Source organism: Aricia agestis, chromosome 20, assembly GCF_905147365.1.
Source record: "Aricia agestis chromosome 20, ilAriAges1.1, whole genome shotgun sequence".
In the NCBI taxonomy this organism is placed as follows: domain Eukaryota; kingdom Metazoa; phylum Arthropoda; class Insecta; order Lepidoptera; family Lycaenidae; genus Aricia; species Aricia agestis.
The window spans coordinates 9,946,337-9,967,726 of record NC_056425.1 but is presented as its reverse complement, the minus strand read 5'-3'; the positions used below and the strand labels follow the sequence as shown (position 1 = coordinate 9,967,726).

Here is a 21,390-nt window from a genome sequence, read left to right as displayed (position 1 = left end):
GTGGTATGCTTGGTCAGGCAAATGCTCCACTAACGTCATTTCAGACGTTGTTTTAAATAACTTTAATATCTCGCCCTGCTCAGAAACTTCGCGATGTAGGATTGTTTCGTTAGTTGTGACCGCCACATGCCGTTACCAAAACTTTTTAATAATCTGCGCTACAATAGAAAATAACATTTATAAATCCGATTAAAATATTACACTAAATTAATTGGTTCGCGGCTTACCTAGATTATTTGAGCATGTATATGAAATGCAGGTGTTGGCTATGTATCAAGTTCTGTATACGTTATACCTCCAGGTCACGAGGTGAAGTCGCAACCTCCACGCCTTGCCAACTGCAGAAGGTCGAATCTGCTTTATATCCCACAATAATACTAAGGTGGAAATTTCTAACATGTTATGGAATAAAAAGAATGGGTTGCACTCCGGGAGTGGCCACGGCCTAAGAGCGGGAGCGTCCATAGAGATATCATCTATCTCTCCTACAACGAGTCAGCAACCTACTCTCCTTCCTTTTTACGATCAAATCACGTGTCCAGAGTCCTGAGTCTGACGCGCTTTTTAAACTTTTACCAATCGCAAAAAAGAGCACATTAACGGTGCCTTCAAAAAAAACTTGAGAGGTGTCAAGGGACACCCGAATGGAACGAAGTTATTTCTTATGTTCAAAAAACCTGTATACATAATACATATAGTACCTATATATACATTAAAAAAATAATTAAGAAACACCATCTATTGACACCCAGGAATACTTACAACGCGTCGCTGTTTATTTTGAAAAAACGCCATCTAGTTGACGCACAGGAAACTTACTATCAACGCCCTCTGCCCCTAACATGCAGGTATCTACTAATAAAAAAGTGTCGAAGTCAAATCAAGGTCAAATATCGTTCTGTCTAGCCTTCAGATTTACGCCGAACGCGCGATAAGGAACTTCGTTCCAATAATGTTGAAAATAAGCTTAGGATACAACTAAATGCGCCGCACATTTCTTCAACAACAGAACTCGATAGTATCAAAACGACTTAAAACCTCCGGTTGTTTCATTGGTTGTGTACGTATTTATTTGTAGTAAAAATATGTAAGTTACAATTCAAAATCAGTTTATGAATAAGGGAACATTCACTGTAAACAATTCTCTCAAAACCAGAAAGGAATTTACTAGAATTATTTTACTAGTATTATTTACTAGATTTACTAGAATTACTTTTCAGAAATTGGCTTCCAAAATATCAAACCTCTGTAGTCTTCTGAGGTCAATGTATATTTAAATTACAAGATAGTATTCAGTGTATCTGGAGACAATTGAAATGGTTATTAATATATAAGCCGCTGTAAGTTCCAAAAGGAATAGTAGATGAAGCGGGCTACTATTGTAAGCCTTCTGTTAATATGAAGCTTTCATCGTCTTCTGCAACATGGGTATCAAACAAAAAGGCTCATGGAGAGTAAATTGAAAAGTCGTGTCGTGTCGTGTCGGGTCGGGTCGTGTCGTGTCGGGTCGGGTCGGGTCGGGTCGGGTCGGGTGGGGTCGCGTCGTGTCGTGTCGTGTCGTGTCGTGTCGTGTCGTGTCGTGTCGTGTCGTGTCGTGTCGTGTCGTGTCGTGTCGTGTCGTGTCGTGTCGTGTCGTGTCGTGTCGTGTCGTGTCGTGTCGTGTCGTGTCGTGTCGTGTCGTGTCGTGTCGTGTCGTGTCGTGTCGTGTCGTGTCGTGTCGTGTCGTGTCGTGTCGTGTCGTGTCGTGTCGTGTCGTGTCGTGTCGTGTCGTGTCGTGTCGTGTCGTGTCGTGTCGTGTCGTGTCGTGTCGTGTCGTGTCGTGTCGTGTCGTGTCGTGTCGTGTCGTGTCGTGTCGTGTCGTGTCGTGTCGTGTCGTGTCGTGTCGTGTCGTGTCGTGTCGTGTCGTGTCGTGTCGTGTCGTGTCGTGTCGTGTCGTGTCGTGTCGTGTCGTGTCGTGTCGTGTCGTGTCGTGTCGTGTCGTGTCGTGTCGTGTCGTGTCGTGTCGTATCGTGACGTGACGTGACGTGACGTGACGTGACGTGTCGTGACGTGTCGTGTCGTGTCGTGACGTGTCGTGTCGTGTCGTGTCTTGTTATGTCAAGTCAAAATCAGTCGGGCATTAGAAAATGCCTGGTTGAATCCGGTCATTTTTGTTAAGTGATATTTAATTTTTTTGTCGTAAAATTAAGTACGATTTCTTAAAGACTTTAATTAAGTTAATCAGATTTTAACAAATTCTTGAAACAAAACAAACTACAATCAAGCAGACTTTAGAAATCTAGTCAGAGATTTAACTAAAAAACTTTTTGAAAAAAAGCTTTCATTTAAATACTTACTTAAAAAAAAAAGAAAATAAATTTCCCCTTAAAAATTCTAACTATTAAGTTATAACCTCAATATATTATACAATTTGCATAATTATAAAAGCTTGTCGCGAGACTTAACAATCTGTCAACATTTAATTACTTTAATAAAATAAAAAATGTAATAATTTTTTAAGTAAGTATTTAAATAAAAGATTTTTTTTTCAAAAAGTTTTTTGCTTATAATTTTTTGTTCGATATCTTTAAGCTTAAACCAAATTGTTATTAACAATACGAAAATGTATCTGTTACATTTTTACGCTCAAACAACTCAACCGGTTTTTCTTTATGGATGGGTATAAAAATAAGAGAAAGAACATATATAGTTCTTATCTTGGAGAAATGTACCGTTCCCGATAAAGGAGGTGGCGGGGAACACCTAACTTTAAATAAAACTAACTAAGCGCAACTTATCAAGTTTGCTTTGGTCTTAATTGAGATTAAATTACTGTCACAGTACAAGCTAGAATCATGCAACTTCATACAAGTTATAAGTACTTGAAATGTATGAGCTGTATGAAGAAGTATTTCTGTCTAAGATTTTATGCTTTTTGCGCTAGAACTTTAGGATTTTTAACATTGCGTCTTTCACAGGACTCAAAAGACCAAGACCAAAGAACAAATGTATTATTCATATTGGAACGAAGTTCCTTATCGCGCGTTCAGCGTAAAGACTAGATAGGCTAGACAGAACGATATTTGACCTCGATACTTTTTTATTAATACCTGCATGGTATTAATAAAAAAAGTGAAGTTTTTTATTAATACCATGCAGAGGGCGTTGATTGTATTCCTGTGCGTCAACTAGATGGCGTTTTTTTAATAATTTTTTTGAGTGTACAGCATGACTAGTGAGACATATTCAATACTCGAGGACGTGATATTTCGCTATTATATTAGTTAAAAAATATATAAAAAAATAATATCAATTGATCACTGAGTAAATGTAGCTTAAAGTTCAGTAATTATTTACCCAACGCATGGACACCGCGCGCGGGAGGAGTAGCGCGCGGCGCGGGGCGCACGCAGCCGCGCCGGCCACATAGTAATTTACTAAGTGTCCATGATTCATTCATTTAAATGGAAATTTTGTAAAAAATTAAGTACCGAGTACTCTCCTTAACTTTGATCATGTCTCACCAGTCATGGTGTATACTCGTATGTACCTATACAGGTTTTTTGAACATAAGAAATAACTTCGTTTCATTGGGGGTCCTTTGACACCTCTCAAGTTATTTTCATATTCATTTAAATGGGTTGAGCAGTTTCATCGCTAAGAGGTGAAAACAGACAATCAGACATACTTCTGTACTCATGACACTGTTTTAAATTCAGTATGTTGTGGGAATTTAATAAACAAACATTGTACAAGCGAATTTGACCCGGGCATATTTTTATTGAATTTTCATTTATGATAAAACGATTCGATTGAATAATTTTATCCAATTGTAATTCTGTAAAATTTTCATTGGAAATAAAACAATAGAATTTACATAAAACCTATAAAACTATATATTTTAAAGGCACAGTTTCCTGTTTAAAATGTAACTTTAACACTACATATTTTATGAATCCTCTGTAATCGCATTTGTTTGTTGATTTAGCTAGTTTGTAGATAATATAAATAAGCTGGCTTAGGTGTTGGGGGCGTAGCTTAAGCTTAGGGTTGTCACTTTTGGCTTTTGGGTAAATAACATTTTAAATTTACTTTAGATGTTTCCTTTTATAATTATGTTTTTGCCCCATTTCTCCGCTCCTTTTGGTCCCAGCACAATGTAAATTTTATATGTTAAAAGTTTCAGGCTAAAACCTACTTTAATAAGTGGGCTATCCAACACTAAAATATTTTCAAATTCAAACCAGTACTTCCTGGGTTCGAAGCGTACAAACAAACAAATAAACTCTTCTGCTTTTTCAATTTTACCAAAGATATTTTACTTAAAATCCATACTTCCATACTAATATTATAAATGCGAAAGTGTGTCTGTCTGTCTGTCCGTCTGTCTGTCTATCTGTCTGTTACCCTTCACGCCCAAACCGCTAAACCGATTTGGCTAAAATTTTGCATGGATACTTTGAGTCCCGGGAAAGGACATAGGATACTTTTTGTGCTACAAAAATGCACGGTTCCCGCGCGATAAACGAGTTTTGGTGCAACGGAGTTGCGGGCGTCATCTAGTAAGTCAATAGATACCTGGTCTACAAAGATAGACGGAACATGACGAGACTTTAGAATGGTTAGATAAACAGCTAAAATAATCTAGTAACCCTATGTTAATCCGTTGTAAACACACGTTGGCTTTTACACGCTCCTCCACGACTTTGAATGGAAAGAGCGATTCATTAATTAAACAAACATAATCGTCGCCCGAGGGACACGAATGAAACAAAACATTCAAACAATGGCCGTCACGAGATGGGCTAATATTGAAATTAATTTGTAATGTAACATTACAAAATCATAGGATAAGGAAACCTAGCAAAGCCGATAAGGAAGGGTTTTTCAAAATTTCACCCCTAAGGGGGTTAAATAGAAGATCAATCGTTTGTACCTATGTCAGAAATGCTGCATCATGCAAAATATAAAATTACAAAAAGTTAATTTTGCGATAAAATATTTGCCGTTTAACTTTAACAATAATTATTAATAACGGATACCTGGATTCTGAGATCCTTTGACAGGAGCTTTTCTATTCAACAGCGTAAAGTGTCATTGATTGGTTAATACGAGTATACTGGGTGTTCATTTTTTTTTTGAGCATTGTTCTCATAGAAATCAAATAGCTATTTTCCATATAAAACCACGATAAACAATATCTGACACTTCATTGTCAATCGCGGTTTATATGGAAAATGACAAGTTTTTGACAGGGAGTCAATGACCGCTTGCGACAAGTTAGCCCAAGTGGAGTATAGTAATATTAATTAATCAAAACTGCTTGCAAGTATATAAAATTCAGTCGAAAAGCCTCAGATTCTAAAAAGAAATCTTCTAGAATAAACACAGTACGTCCTTTAGTTTCGCTGCCTACTTTCAACCTGTAAAAGTCAAGCAAAATCGAAAACTGCAAACAAAAAGTTAGCCCGAACTCCGGAATGTTTGTCTTCCGAGCTCAACCGCCCGAATTATCTCGGTGTTGTCAGCTTGAAAGCGAAAAAGTGGGCAATTTTCCTCATAGTGCGGAGAATGTACTCGTATGCACTCAGACCTCGGAGAAACGGCGCAGAACGGCCATTATCATTGAACAGGTTACTGTCATGGAGCGTTGTCTTTACAATTAACTTTCATTACAGTGGCATGATGTTGTTTCGTTTTTTTTTCACGGATTCGATGGAGGTGTAACATTTTTTTTTGTTTCTAATAGCGAATGACCCGGGGCAGGGCAGGCAGGGCGGGCCAAATGGATACGAAAATAGCCGAAGTTTAAATTAAGAACATAAAATACGTATTGCACTAGACAGTACTAAGTCTACGTGCTTCGTGGATCATCGGTTTTGTTCGGCTGTTTCCGTATCCGTTTGGGTTAGCCCTTAATCAAATTAAGCAATTGCCTAAGGCATCACGTCTGAGGGGGCACCAGAAGAGTAAAGGTTCAAAGACCGATTCTAGTTGAGATACGGATAGGGGGGGCCCACAGGCATGGATTGCTTAGGGCATCAAGTAGTCTTAATCCGTCACTGACCCTGCCCCGGGGCAGTTCCAGATGCCGAGAACGCTTACATTATTTATTTACCATAATCGACAAGTATTTTAGACGATATCTTTACCTAAACTATTGCGAAAATGTGACTGTCAGTCTACGTGTTACCTCTTCAATATGAAATCGCTAAAGTGCTTGATAAAATCTGGTAAGGAGGTACTATAGCCAGGAAAGGACCTGGGATAGTTTTTATAACGAAAAAATTAATGATTCTCGCGCGATACACTCGCATCAAATTGCTGACAATATGTAGTACAAAAGCAGCAAAAATATTATAGAATTATTAAACAGAATGCTGCTTTTTCCGACAAGAGTTTTTTGTTGACGATGTTGCAATTAATAGAATTCTCACAAAAAAGTAACAAAAGATAACCGAATTGAACTCGCCGAATAATGATATGCAAGCGTGTCAAGGGCCGAGCGTCACCGATCATTGCCGAGCAGCGCCGAACCGTCAAAGTCAAGATAATTAAAAAAATTGGAAAACCCTATTATTTCCCTCCACGGCTGATAGCTCGCTGGCTGGCTGCCAGACTCGGCATCTGGGTCATTCGGTCTGCATATTTTATACGTATCAATTTTATTGTTTCGTATCGCGAAAAATCATTTTGGAATTCGAACCCTAAATCATGGCTGTCACTTTCGCGCGCGAATTTTATTACAGTTTGTCATTCGTGTTCTAATTTCGAAGGTAATTATTTTTTAATCAGTGATGAATAAAAAGTGTTTTGAAATTTGACCACAAAATCATCTTTGTTTTTCTTACTAACCTTTTAAATAATACACAACACAACTGACTCAATCAATGAATTTCTGCCCATCACACACTTCGAGTAAAGAACACACCTACATAAAATAATACAGTGTCACACACACAAACGTAATGAAACTACGCCTTACGCCTACTAATCTAGTTACTATAATTTCTTAACTTCAATTCACTTTTTTCGTCGCATTCCTACGTTATTTTAACTTTATTTTACCCTCACACGTGCCAGGAAACATAAAAGGATAGAGCACGTGGCCGCGTGGGCAGTGTTTTGCATACTGTTCAGAAATTGACACAAAATTTTAATGTTTGGTGAATTTTTCATTGACCGTTAGCACAAACAAATTAAGTCCAGCATTTAACCGGCCTTGAATGTCAAATTCTGCATGGATGTAAATAGCTTTTAGTGGTGTAAAAAAGTGGGTATTAGGTCAAAATTTCAAAATATACGTATACAGTCTGTCAATAAAGTCATGAAATTAAAAAGTGGCAACATCGTAGTGTCATCCCTGTTTTCTGAGATTCAAATCAATCTCAGAAAACAGGGATGACACTACGATGTTGCCATTTTTTAATTTCATGACTTTTTTGACAGACTTTACGTCAGTAATTTAAAAAAAGGGCAGTGTCAAATTTATTATCGAATTTTGTCAGATTATAGATTATTATTTTTCTCGTATTCAAAGGTTTTTTTATTGTTTAGATTTTTTGACGTATTACACATAGAAAAGGTTTTGTACATAAAGTTAATATACCTAGCGGAAAGGTATATTAACTTTATGGTTTTGCACCAGTGGGGACTCACAGAGTATTGAAGCGCAGTCCTCAAGGAAATACAGTAGCCTCTCCAAAGAGGATCATAAAGACTCAAATCAACATTAAAATAAAATCATAATCCGTACATGAATATTATTGAGTCACATTTATTATTATAACATAATAGCTACGTTTATAGTCAAAATTGTACAGTGATAGTAAATATAGTACAAAATTGTACAGTGATAGTTACTTGTCACTTGTTGTCACGCGAATTCACGCGATACATGTTCGATGTTATTATTTTGATTGTGTTTCACACGCAGCCTGATCCGATAAAGAAAATACTTTATAGCAGGGTCGCATTTACAATATTATTGAGAAATATTCGGTAACTGAACGATTTCATTGAAATGTTAGTTATGCAAATGTTTTAATGGTTTAAGGCCATCCCCTGAGCAAACGACCTTGACCATACATTTTCCGCGTTGCCGCGATCAGGCCAAAATTAAATTTTTTTTACATATCTTAGTTCAAAATTAACCTTAAAAAAATTCAAACGTCCAGTATGTAGTTAATGAAATTGTCGATCTATTGGCGTGTGTTTCAAATAACCGTAATTTGTAAATACTAGGGAGATACTGAACGCATGCTTGAATTTAAATAAATTGATACTACTTTGGAAGGAAAACAAAAATAGGAAATTAATAACTATGAAAGGAACGTTCATATACTGAAGATTTTTTCTGTATTTTTATTATAATTTTGTAGCTTTCAAATTATGTGTTAATAAGGCTCTAAAAACGGTAAATTACGGCATCTCCGTAGGGGGGAGGCCCTTAAATGTGCGCAGTACGTCTTGTGTACACTGTCTCTTCTTTTATTCTTGTAGTCCAGTGGAAAGAGGGACCGACCAGAGAGAGAGATCAGTGGAAGTAGGTCTAAAGATATTTTTCAGGGCAAAATAAAGAAGTATGAAGAATATCAATAAAATTAATACATTTCAAGCCGATGGCAGACCTACGTAATTTGTAATTTCCCCTTACAATTTAAGTTGTAATAGTAATGTATGTGAAGTCAATGTTGATGGTGATCTTTTATTTCGGCTGTGTATGACATAACCTGACCTAGTTACGTAGGTCCGTCATATTATCATTTTATCTAATACTAGATAACGCCCGCAACTCCGTTGCGCCAAAATTCATGTAACGCGCGGGACTCGTACATTTTAGAAATCTTAGCTCAACACTCAAACTTAGCACTCGGTCGCCACATTGAATATTAATCACGGATATTGATGGAGCCTCGTCGCGTTCACGTGTCGGACTCGTCACTCGTCACGTCACCGAATTAACAATACCAATAATGTTATCAACATTATATTGATTTGTAACTTGGCGCGCCGCCAACTTCTATGAAATAGTATTGAATTATGTAAATAAATAGTCCTCATTGCTGACCATTTGTAATCTAGACCGGTCTACTTATTTGGCTTAAATAAAATAAATACTATTTACATGTATTATATAAATTATATTATCAATATAAATAAATCAATAAATTGATTTATTTCTGAATAAATTTGAATCAAATATTTTCAGAACGTTGAACTACATGTTGCCTACCTCCGCTATATCGCTAGAAGCAGCACCAGCACAGACAAATAGTTTTGTTCGACGTTTAACAACGTTTCTGTCAATATTCTTGTGGCATCTGCAACACGTCCGATATTATGATCGGAATATTTACAGTTATTTACCTAATTAGCTTTGTAGTTTGTCCACACTGTGCCTTTTTTTGTTCATCAAGGGCATGCGTTATAGCGCAGTCATCGCACGGCATGCGTTATAGCGCAGGCATCGCATGCCTGCGACGGTATGACACTTTTCTTTCCAACGCTGGTGGATTTTGACGCGTTCAATTATTGAATATGCCAAACGAAAGTTGAATAAAAAGATGATGACGAAAATTGAATATGAAATTGCATAGTGTGGATATAGCTAATCCTTCAATCGTGGATTCTTGGAAATCTATTGTTATTCTATTGTCTCGCTCACCGGTGAGCTTATGGGGCTTGATGGGTTAAAAACAAATGAGACAAAAATATATAATAACGATTTAGTCAAAAAACGCAAAGCCGGTTTAGTAAACAATAAAAATTACCTATTACCATATTAAGATAAGCAATGTATCATAAATCATTATACGTTCAATAACATAAAAGGAAAACCTCTAGTAAGACTATAACAATGCTTTCAATTCATACTAAACGACATACTACGAAAAACTTTAATGATGTTCCCCTTCATTCAATCATACGCCTTAATGCCGTGGAATAAAGTATATTTTCCCATAAAACTGCGAGTAAGAAATAATTTCGTTCAAAGTCCCGCCAGCAGTGGTTTTGAATTGTTAAAAAACCTCCAAGTGCTATTAAAATTGGTATAGTTCTTTAACGTCCAATTTCAGACTGAATTTACAAGTTCAAATTGTACTTTTAACTTATTTTGCGCTAAAGTATTAGTCAAAATAACGAGGCAGAGAATTTATACACATTTTGACATTTTGTATTATGAACTTTAGTGCCTCGATTCGCCGTTTGGACTTTGCAATGGGAAAAATATTATTGTACCCTCGAAGAAATTAATTCATAGGCAGTTGACGGACCTACGTCATTTGTTGGGATTATGTCAATTCAATGTAATTCGCATAAAGTTAATATACCGCTAGGTATATTAACTTTATGGTAATTCGTGATCTGTCGGCTGGGTTTGACAAAAAATTACATAGGTCCGCCATCCATACTAATATTATAAATGCGAAAGTTTGTCTGTCTGTCTGTCTATCTGTTACCTCTTCACGCTCAAAGCGCTGAACCGATTTTGCTGAAATTTGGCATGGAGATACTTTGAGTCCCGGGAAAGGACATAATATACTTTTATCCCAGAAAATGTGCGGTTCCCGCGCGATAAACGAGTTTTGGCGCAACAGAGTTGCGGGCATCATCTAGTCTGGATATACATCAACTTCTCCTATAGCACCAACAACGTTGTGGGTGTGTGTTTTCTACTGTAGATAATAAAGTTCAGTTTTGAATGGCTCATTAAAAAACGCATTGCATCACCCCGTCACGTTGCAATATGACCTGACCCTTACTGCTTAACTTTCTAGGACATGTACGTGGCAAAACTTTTAAATGTAAACTGAAAGTTTGCGTTATGAAGTGAATAGCGTGACGTAACGTAGCACGCAGCAACGCAGTGCTACGGCGAGGCTACGTCGATGCTACGTCGGTGCTACGGCGATGCTACGTTCGAGCTACGGTGAAGCTACATCCGAGCTACGGTGAAGCTACGCCCGAGCTACGTCTGAGCTACGGTGAAACTACGTTGGAGCTACGTTGGAGTCACTGGTCAGGCTACGGTGTCTTTGACGAAAAGTCACGAGGTACGTTGTGTGTTCTTTACTCCGTTTCGATTCACTATCTAAATCTATTAAGTATATTATTTAAAATGGCAAAGTTTGCTTCATCGTAGGGTTAATCTCTAGATGTACAGAACTGATTTGTTTTATATTAATATAAATAGGTATCTGGTATAGTGTAAGTATAAAAAATAAAAGATTTTTTTTTCATTGGAGAGTTGAAAAGGGTAGTTCATAGTCTCTATGCCAGAAATATAATTTCACTTGAGCAAAGCCGCGGGCAAAACCAGTCATCTATCTTCCATAAATGAATTTTATTTGTTAGTTCGCTAAAACTCGAAAACAGCTGAACCAATTTGGTTTCTTTTAGTTTTGAACCTTTAGTACATGTGTTATAGAAATATTAGACTATGTTGCTAAAAGTATAAGATAGCATCTGATAGTTGCAGCATATTAAATTCCTCCAGCTATATTATCTAGCTCAGCAGTATCATCGATTTTATATGTGAAAGGTGGCTCGATGGTGTCTTGGCTATGTTTCAAGAAAAGCTGTTAGTTTCAAGGACAAGAATTGAAAATAGAAAATATAATTGGACGAAAACTCTATACAAAGCTGTGACGTGGACCTATTCTTTACATACATTCTGTGTCATTGTGTTGGTGGTTTGGAGTTTAAACGGAGTATTTATGTTGTGAATTAATATAATATTACATATCATTCAAAATACTTATATCCATATCCATACTATAATGTTATAAATGCGAAAGTCTGTCTGTCTGTCTGTTAGCTCTTCACGCTTAAACCGCTGAACCGATTTTCATGATATTCGGTATGGAGATACTTTAAGTCCCGGGAAAGGACAGAGGATACTTTTTATCCTGAAAAGGTGTACGGTTCCCGCAACTCCGTTGCGCCAAAATTCGTTTACCGCACGGAAACTATACCATTTTCGGGATAAAAAGTATCCTATGTCCTTTCCTGGAACTGAAAGTATCTCCATACTAAATTTCATAAAAATCTGTTCAGCTCGTTAAGCGGCTTATGCGTGAAGAAGAGACAGATAGACAGATAGACAGACATACAAACAAACACACTTTCGCATTTAGAATGTTAGTATGGATAACAATAACAAGTTATGTAACACAACACGTACCAGTATATTATGTAGCGATTAACCTAAATCGCCGAATAACAACAAAACAACGAATTCTAACCTCATACCGCCGGATTATAATTTGTGGAATGATATTAATTTATAACACAATTAACCAAATCCTAATGATTAGCCGCTAATTTCACGCGAAAATGAACCCTGTGCGATGGGAAATAAGTGCCAAGCCGTAACCACCGGTAATACATTCCGCGCGGTTCGGAATCCATTTTGCGGTACCGAACCATTTGACCGAAGACTTTCAAAGCTTCCAACTCTGCCAAACAAATGTATCTTGTATTTGTAAGGAATTAGAGTTGTATATTGTTTAACAAACAGAACGACTAGTCGGAGTTGGAAACTATTTGAACAGAATAACGCTTATTAGAGCCAGTTGTTGTTTTTACAGGCGAAATTGAATAAGAGACGCCATTTTAAAACTAACTGTTGTAAAACATTAAAAATATCTTCAATAAATAAAAATATTGCCGTAAGTATTATTTTGATAGAATTAAAATTAATCCATACTAAATATTATAAATGCGAAAGTGTGTTTGTCTGTCTGTTACCTCTTCACGCCTAAACCACTGAACCGATTTTGCTGAAATTTGGTAGATATACTTTGAGTCCCGGAAAAGGACATATTATGATACTTTTTATCCCGATAAAAGTACGGTTCCCGCGTGATAAATGAATTGTGGCGCAACGGAGTTGCAGGCTGCATTTAGTTAAAAATATTTTAAACTAGAAGATGCCCTAGACTTTTAAAACACTAATAAAAAAGTGTCGATGTCAAATCAAGGTCAAATATCGTTGTCTAGCCTTCAGATTTACGCCGAACGCGCGATAAGGAACTTCGCTTCAAAACCATTGACTGACCAGTGACCACGTGTAGGGACACGCAGGTGGACATAAATGACATGAAACTTATTTAATTTTATGTTCATGAAAAAAAAACTTTGTAAATGTGTGTTTCAAAGTGGGGTCGCGAGCCCCCGGTACATAGCCTTGCAGACTTTTACATTGTACTTTTTCATTGTTTAATTTTTAAACATTTAGGATGATAAACGCAAAGAGAGGAAAAAAATGTATGTTATAACAAGGCTACGCAACGTAAGAAAACCAAGTACAATAAGATAGGTACAAGGAGATTGCTAATTCAAAATCTTTGTTTTTTAATTTTAACTTGTTGGAACGAAGTTCGAGATTGCTAATTCAAAATCTTTGTTTTTTAATTTTAACTTGTTGGAACCAAGTTCCTTATCGCGCTTTCGTTGTAAAGGAGGCTAGACAGAACTAAATTTGACCTCGACACATTTTTATTAGTACGGTCTGCATGGTAGGGGGCAGAAGGCGTTGATAGTATTTCTGGGCGTCAATAGATGGCGTTTTTTTAAATAATAAGTTTTTTGAACATGAGAAATAACTTCGTTCCATTCGGGTGTCCCTTGACACCTCTCAAGTTTTTTTTTAAAAACAGATTATTTTTCTCCCTAAAAAACCCTTGCGTATTCAATTTTATAGAAATAATGAATTAGCTATTGCCGAGCCCAACCGAGCCGAAGCCTGCCGGACTGAAACGACGTTAGACGAATGTTAGGTCTTTTTCGTTACGGAATTTCTTTATTCGGCCGCCGCGCTTAAAGCCCGCGCTAAAAGCTATGCAATAGCTTAAAATGTACAAGATTTATGCCTGTTTTCACTAACGGTCTCCTAACGCTAAGACGTATTCCCTGGCGATCTTTGCGGGTCAAATATCTCTTAAAACAAACACATTTAAAAAAAAAAGTAATGATTTGCAAAAGTTCTTACGCCCTAAAGACGAACGTGACACACAAAAATTCGTGAAATCTTGAAGGATATGTACCCTTAATGGCCGCTAGGGGACCACTTAGCGTTAGGAGGGGGTTGGTGAAAACAGGCATTAGATTCACGTTGTTTGATAGATGCTTTCCGATGATAATCTTCAGGTTATTTATATATAATAATATTAACTACCTTTTTCTTCAATCGGGTAAACAGAATAATACGTACAGTAGAGCCACGGCGACAGTTGGCAGAGTGCAGTTATTAAATTCTTTACGCGACTTCTTTATAAAGCAATTTCAAAATTTATGTCTTCCCGTGTTAAACTTCCCGCTATTGCGGAAACTATTTGTTAAATCATTTTTCTTCTGTCTGTTTTCGTTTGTGTATTGTTTATATCCATTCTAATATTGAAATTGCGAAAATATGAACGTGAAAATATGATGATGAACTAGCGTTAGCAAACCAATAATATTATTATGTCCTTTAAATAGAGATACCACAGTGTGCATATACGTAAGTTCCCCTGTCTATGTCTATCCAATATGCCAGAGAAAGACAAGTAGATTTTGCGATTCTTGTCATAGTTATTCGGTTTGTAAAACACACTGAATAACTGTGATAAGAGCTGCTTGTCTTTGTCTAGCATATTAAACATGACATAATATTTTTATTTTAAGGAAACTAGACAAAACAGGCAAGAGAGAGAAAAGTTAAGCTGATAACACACTAACGGCCGCACGGAGAACTACACATTAAGGGGGCGACTAACCCTGAAGTGTCGATTTTATAATTCATTTTTATACTTGAAAATAAGCTCCAAATTGTTTCATTTTCTAAAATTAGATACTACATTATATTTCCGAGAATTCGATCTGAGCAAAAACACGATATGTTAAAATTTTCTCGATAGAAGAAAATCACAAAGATGCATCTAGGTAATTTTCACGAATTTTTCATTTATTGCCATAACCTAATGAACTAAGTTAATATTTTAACACATTGTATAAAATTCTATCATTGAGAGATCGACATAACGGATTTTTTAAATGTTATATATTTATCGAGTGATGGAGAAAAAACTAATTTTACGATGAATCCGCGTCGTTCTTTTTCACCTGGCATATGAAAGACGGGCGTGAGTGCGAAGAGAGAAGGACGATGTTTGATTTTTGGAGTTAGTCGCCCTCTTAATATTTTTTTTTTTTTTATGAAATAAGGGGGCAAACGAGCAAACGGGTCACCTGATCGAGAGCAACTTCCGTCGCCCATGGACACTCGCAGCATCAGAAGAGCTGCATGTGCGTTGCCGGCCTTTTAAGAGGGAATAGGGTAATAGGGGATGGTAGGGAAGGGAAGGGAATAGGGGAGGGTAGGAAATGGAATAGGGTGGGGGATTGGGCCTCCGGTAAACTCACTCACTCGGCGAAACACAGCGCAAGCGCTGTTTCACGCCGGTTTTCTGTGAGAACGTGGTATTTATCCGGTCGACCCGGCCCATTCGTGCCGAAGCATGGCTCTCCCACGTATATAATGATCACTTAACATTAGTTTGACGATCGGTTTGACAGAATATGTAGGGATTTATAGCAACAAAAAATATCCAATAAATTAAAGATAAATAATGACCAAACTCCGCGTGTACCCAAAATTCGATGAAGAACAGCACGTTTCTGATCTTTACTTAACATGATATTCATGGACAATAGAATATCAGTATCAATTAAAAGGGCGTATTTAGGCACGGCGGATCCGCCCCGCGACTCAACATCGACCTTTGGACGCCCGCCAAGAATTAGCCTTCTTTGTCGGCGTTTATTTAAGAGTACATTATTAGCATCAGCCGACAAGTCCTTATGCCCGTATGGACTTATGGTATTCAGCTATGGGACTGTACCAAAAAACTAATACCATGATGGTACAAAGATTCCAAAACAAAGTACTTAGAGGAATTGTGAATGCACCCTGGTATATTAGAAACGAAGACCTACATCGGGACCTTGATGTGGATCTGTACAGTTATAAAAAGATACGCCGAAGCCCACGAAAAGAGACTTCACCATCACGTGAATGTCGAGGCCATCCAGCTCCTCGACAACACGGACTTAGTTAGAAGACTGAAAAGGACAAAACCTTTTGAGTTAGTGTATTAAGAGTTAAACAGTGTGAAAAACGTAAAGTGACTGTGACGAACACAAACAATAATGTGTTTTCTCCTTTATAGAGACTTTAAAAAGTGTTGATGGACACAATCTTACTCGTAGTAAACTCTACCTAGCAGATTAAGTTAATGTAAAATACTTATTAGTCTTGGGCTAAATTGTAATAATTATAAAATACTTATACAGGTATTTAATGTTAAAAAAATGCATTATTTCTGTCAGTTCTTGTATTATATTGTTTCCATCTTGTAAGGATCTTTTTTCTTCTTAAAAAGACTAGGTAACAGATTTGTTGCGGTTCTATATTAAATAGAGTTAAATTTAATTATATCTAGCGGAATAGAGAAACAAAGGTCAAAGCAAGCGAGATGTCACTATCAGTAACACTGCGTGGTAAAAAGAGACGTGTGATACATTTAGCAGAACTCTTTTTTTGACATCCAGTCGGCACTTATCGGCACGTTGACAACTTAATCTCATAGAATTCATTTTCAATCATGTTGTGTAAGTGTATACGTACACATATTTTTACACACAGATGTAAACCAATTTTGGTTACGTTTGACAGCTCGAGATTGTTGCTCTATTCCGCTAGGTATATTAACTCTATGGTTCACGCACACAATATTATTTTAGCGTTATTTTTTTCGTTTCGTAGCACAGCTACATAGCTACAACGAGATTCGTTTGCGCAGTAGTTAGTTTTAAAACGCACGATAAGTAAGTACATTAAAAACACAATCAAAACTATTCTAGTCAAGACTCAATGTATAATTCTTTTGTCAACTTCTTAGCGTAAGGAAATAACAGACAGATATACAATCGCATTCGTAATATTAGTATCTAAGATACTCAACTGGCACACTGCCGAAATGAAATGAACTATACGAAACCTTACTAAGATATGAAAACATTTTAACCTCTTTTTACACTAGCTCTACAGTTCGACAAGGCTTTATTTGAACGTATCATAGAAAAACGTCATTTTTGACATGTGTTTGACAGTTCTCCTTTACCAGCAGCGCTAAGCGTCAATGTCGACCACGTTCAAATAAAGCCTTGTCAAACTGTACACAATTCTCTTTTTTTTTAATTTTTAAAATATGTCGAACGAACAACGAACAAAAAACGTCAGTCATCTCTTTCTAACCTTATCAATACCAGTGAGTTAAACCTCTTTCTTCAGTTGGATTTCCTGTTCTTACCAAATCCTTACATCTAATAGACACACAACAACTACTCAAGAACTAAATCCCCTCCATTGTATTTCTTGCTCCTCTGAGGTCACGAGTACCGTACAATCAAAATTGTACCCTAAAATTGAGGGGTGTAGGTTGAATTTAAATCGTCAATTAAGATCATGTAACCCAATATTCGCTATTCGATATTTAAATCGTTCGCTAGAATTGCTTTTGAAGCGTTTACTAACATAACAAATAGGTAGGTACGTTGCATAGATTCATTTTTATCGTAGAAATACAATTTTCGTGGATAAAATTCAAACAGGGATGCAGAGAACGTATCATTAAAAAAATATTTAATTTCCATTTTCTTTCTTCTATTTCCAATAGATTCTAGATCAATTTTTGGTAATTTTACTGTGTAAAATCGCCACAAACAGTTGACAAATTAATTAATACTAAGGCTTTGTAAAAAGTTTTACAAAATGTACAGTAAATACAATTACTACAAAATGACCAGACTGGACCGATAATAATTTCATTGATACTAAGATTATAAATGGAATATGGATCAAGGAAAGACAACCATGCGGGAGCCGGATTCTACGGAGGCAGGCCACCAAAAGACAAATACGCCTGTTTGGGGGAGCTTGCGACCGTGTTTCAGGCTGAAGTCTTCGCTATCGTCGGTTGTTCACTAGAAAGCCTGGAGATGGCCCTGGATAATAAAAACGTTTTTATCTTCTCCGATAGTCAAGCTGCACTTAAAGCATTGACTGCCGCAGAAGTCTCGTCCAAATTAGTTCTGGAATGCGTTGAGACGTTAAACATGCTAGGAAGGAACAACAACATCCGCCTAGTATGGGTCCCGGGCCACAGCAACGTCCCCGGCAATGAAACCGCTGACGAACTGGCTAGGCTTGGGGCCGAGAGTCTCATATATGGTCTAGAACCAGTCTGTAGTATAAGTTCCAGTACCACAAAGCAAGTGCTCAAGGAATGGGGTCACAGACTATGCAGGAAGCAATGGACTGAGACCCCTGGCCTTGAACACTCCAAGGCACTAATCCCTGACTTCAACAAGAAACAATCAGAATTAGTGCTCACCTTGGCTAGGAACCAATTAAGAATCCTTACCAGAAGCCTAACTGGGCACTGCAAGCTCAACAAACACCTAAACAGAATGGGTATTTGTAGCATAACGACTTGCAGATTCTGTGAGGAGGAGGATGAATCACCTATTCACCATCTCCTCGACTGCCCTGCTCTACTACAGAGCAGGAACAGGCACCTTGGTCGCCACGAATACTCGTCCACAGAGGAAATTCGTGGCACCAACCCCAACCATATCGTTCAATTTATGAGCAGTATTGGGCTGGGGATGATACTCTAGTGCGAAGGAGTCACAATAGATCCTCATGGGTCGCAGTGACATCAGGGCTACAGCGACCTGCCTTCTTTAAAAAAAAACATTATAAATGCAAAAGTATGACTGTCTATCTGTCTGTTCTCTCTCACGTCCAAACTACTGAACCAACCATACTTTTTGTCCCGAAAAAATATGCGGTTCCCGCGCGATAAATAAATTTTGGGGGAACGGAGTTGAGGGAGTCATCTAATCTAATATATATTCTTATATATAAAAATGGATTTTCAAATGTGTTAGTCACGCTAAAACTCGAAAACGGCTGAACGGATTGGGCTGATTTTAGTCTTAAAATGTTCGTAGAACTCCAGGGAAGGTTTTAAAGTGACACAAAGTTCACCGGGTCAGCTAGTCTTATATATAAAAATAGATTTTCAATTGTGTTAGTAACGCTAAAACTCGAAAACGGCTAAACAGATTGGGCTGATTTTAGTCTTAAAATATTCGTAGAAGTCCAGGGAAGGTTTTAAAGTGTCACGAAGTTCACCGAGACAGCTAGTCTTATATATAAAAATGGATTTTCAAATGTGTTAGTAACGCTAAAACTCGAAAACGGTTAAACGGATTAGGCTAATTTTAGTCTAAGAATATTCGTAGAAGTCCAGGGAAGCTTTTAAAGTGACACGAAGTTCACCAGGACAGTTAGTTTTATATAGTTTTATACCTCAATTTACCGTTTGGACTGTACCGTAATAAAATCCGCCATTTTGTTTGCCACTTGAAATGTCCGACTTCGGCCTGTAGGCCGAACTGTACAACTTTTCATATTACTGCTTAGTTGAAGTTTCCATTTACCTGATTCGCTTGAATTATTTAATTACTGTCAGTTTTAAACTGTTACGCTGAACATTTAATGTGGTTTTATTGTTTTATGTTAATTGGGATTTATTATGAAATTCACAACGTTTTGAATAACTTTTCTGTTGTAATGTTTTTGAAAAATTACTTTAAATTGTAGTCACAAATTGGGTGAGTCAAAATGGATTATATAATGTAAAAATAACGTAACAGGTTTTCGAAATTCTCAGTTCAAATTAATGTAAGTTATAACGAAAGTTTGTATGTAAAAATCGCTGAAATATAATAGCTTTCTAACTGCCACACTCAGAGTGGCACAAAATTACTTAAATGTAATTCATTCAAAATTTTGAGCCCCATACATTAACTGTCAAACTCTTCATTAAATTGAAGGTCATCATAATTAAATGTCTCTGAGTACGTCGGTAAGAAAAAAAATAAAGAGTAGATAGAGAATTCTTTAATTAATTATAATACGGTGGCCCTCATACACGGGAAGATAGATTTCTGGTCGGGCTGATCACAGTCCCACCTGACCGTGCACTGCAAACAAGGGAATGCGCAGAACGAGTCCGGTCAGCCCTAGTAGACAAGTGGCAAGCGATTATCGTAAACGCTTACAAAATGTACGGTATGCGATTTGACATAAGTCATCGCTTCGCTAGCGTATACTAATGTCAAATCCCATACATTTTGTGGCGTTGGCGTTGGCGTTTATGATAATCGCTTGCCGCTTGTCTAGACCCTCAGGTCGACCTACCATGAATCCAACCATATTCCGTATTCAATCGGCCTCCCCGTATATTGAGCCTTTAAGGTTAAAGCAGATTCGTCTGCAAAGTATTCACCGTGTTTAAATAAAAAATAATATTACACGCTTAAATCATACACGTTTTTACTTTTCGTTGAGCTTCGCAATGAACTGCAAGACTGTTCTACTATTCTTCAATTTTATTTTTTCCGGATAATACAGGCTGTTAGTACAAGTGTAAATAAATAAAGGTACTCACGTGTTGTTGGCGGAGGAGAGCCTCCGATGCAGGCTGCGCAGCGACATGGCGTACCCCTAGCAGGGCGCCTCCCCGCTACCCTTCCCGCGCGGCCGGCGCAGCGCGCGCGCCCCGAAGAACGCACCCTCCTCGTTGCAAGACTGCGACCTCTGCGCCAACATGCCGGCGCGGCTGCGCACCGGACGCACGCGCGCGCGCCTCCCCCACCCGCACACCACCTCAATCTTGACGACTTAGCACGCACCTACTGATACATCGACCGCCGCGTTACAACATACGAGACCTCCCCGCGTACGCGACCGGCGATGTACGAGCTCCTACGATACGTCCCGCGTTGGACGGTCAATGTACGCGCGAACACTACACTGGTCACGATTCGGAACATTCACGTCACACTTGGCACTGAGTACTAGGGGGGAAGGCGTGTGTCGATACGTGGTGTGCGTTTTGACGGTTTTCGTAGATTCTGAAACAAAAAAAAATCACGTCATTCAAAAGAAAGCTTAAGAAAATAACCTATTAAATTGGAAAAAAGATCTTCAAGGGCTATGATGCTTGGTCAGGCAATAGCCGACCGTCTTAGTTGGCAGTGGAGATATAATTACTAGTAACTTTACGTTATAGCTTCGGTAGTAAAATGTCGATATCGTGTTTCAGAATTTTGGCGCTTTGATCCAATTCAGTAGGCGTGGTATTGACACCCGTTGAAGAATCCGTGATATCTGCCAGAGGCTTATTTTCCTGTTCTGAGGCCAGAGGTATAGCTTGTCGAAGTTGAATTTATGTATGAAAATATGAACGATAGCAACACTTTATGTTTCAGCGTATAAGAATAGTACAAAGC

General features: G+C 37.7%; 1 protein-coding gene across 8 annotated transcripts in view; it reads right to left on the bottom strand.

Annotated features, from left to right (window-relative positions):
- The window catches only part of LOC121737157 (potassium/sodium hyperpolarization-activated cyclic nucleotide-gated channel 2), a 301,993-nt gene that overhangs the window by 227,244 nt on the left and 53,359 nt on the right, over positions 1 to 21,390 (bottom strand). For all 8 annotated transcript variants that reach the window (XM_042128732.1, XM_042128734.1, XM_042128738.1 and 5 more), the window contains exon 2: positions 20,547 to 21,012. In XM_042128732.1, coding sequence (XP_041984666.1) covers positions 20,547 to 20,593 — 47 coding nt within the window. In that variant the 5' untranslated portion in view covers positions 20,594 to 21,012. The remainder of the gene's footprint in view (positions 1 to 20,546; positions 21,013 to 21,390) is intronic.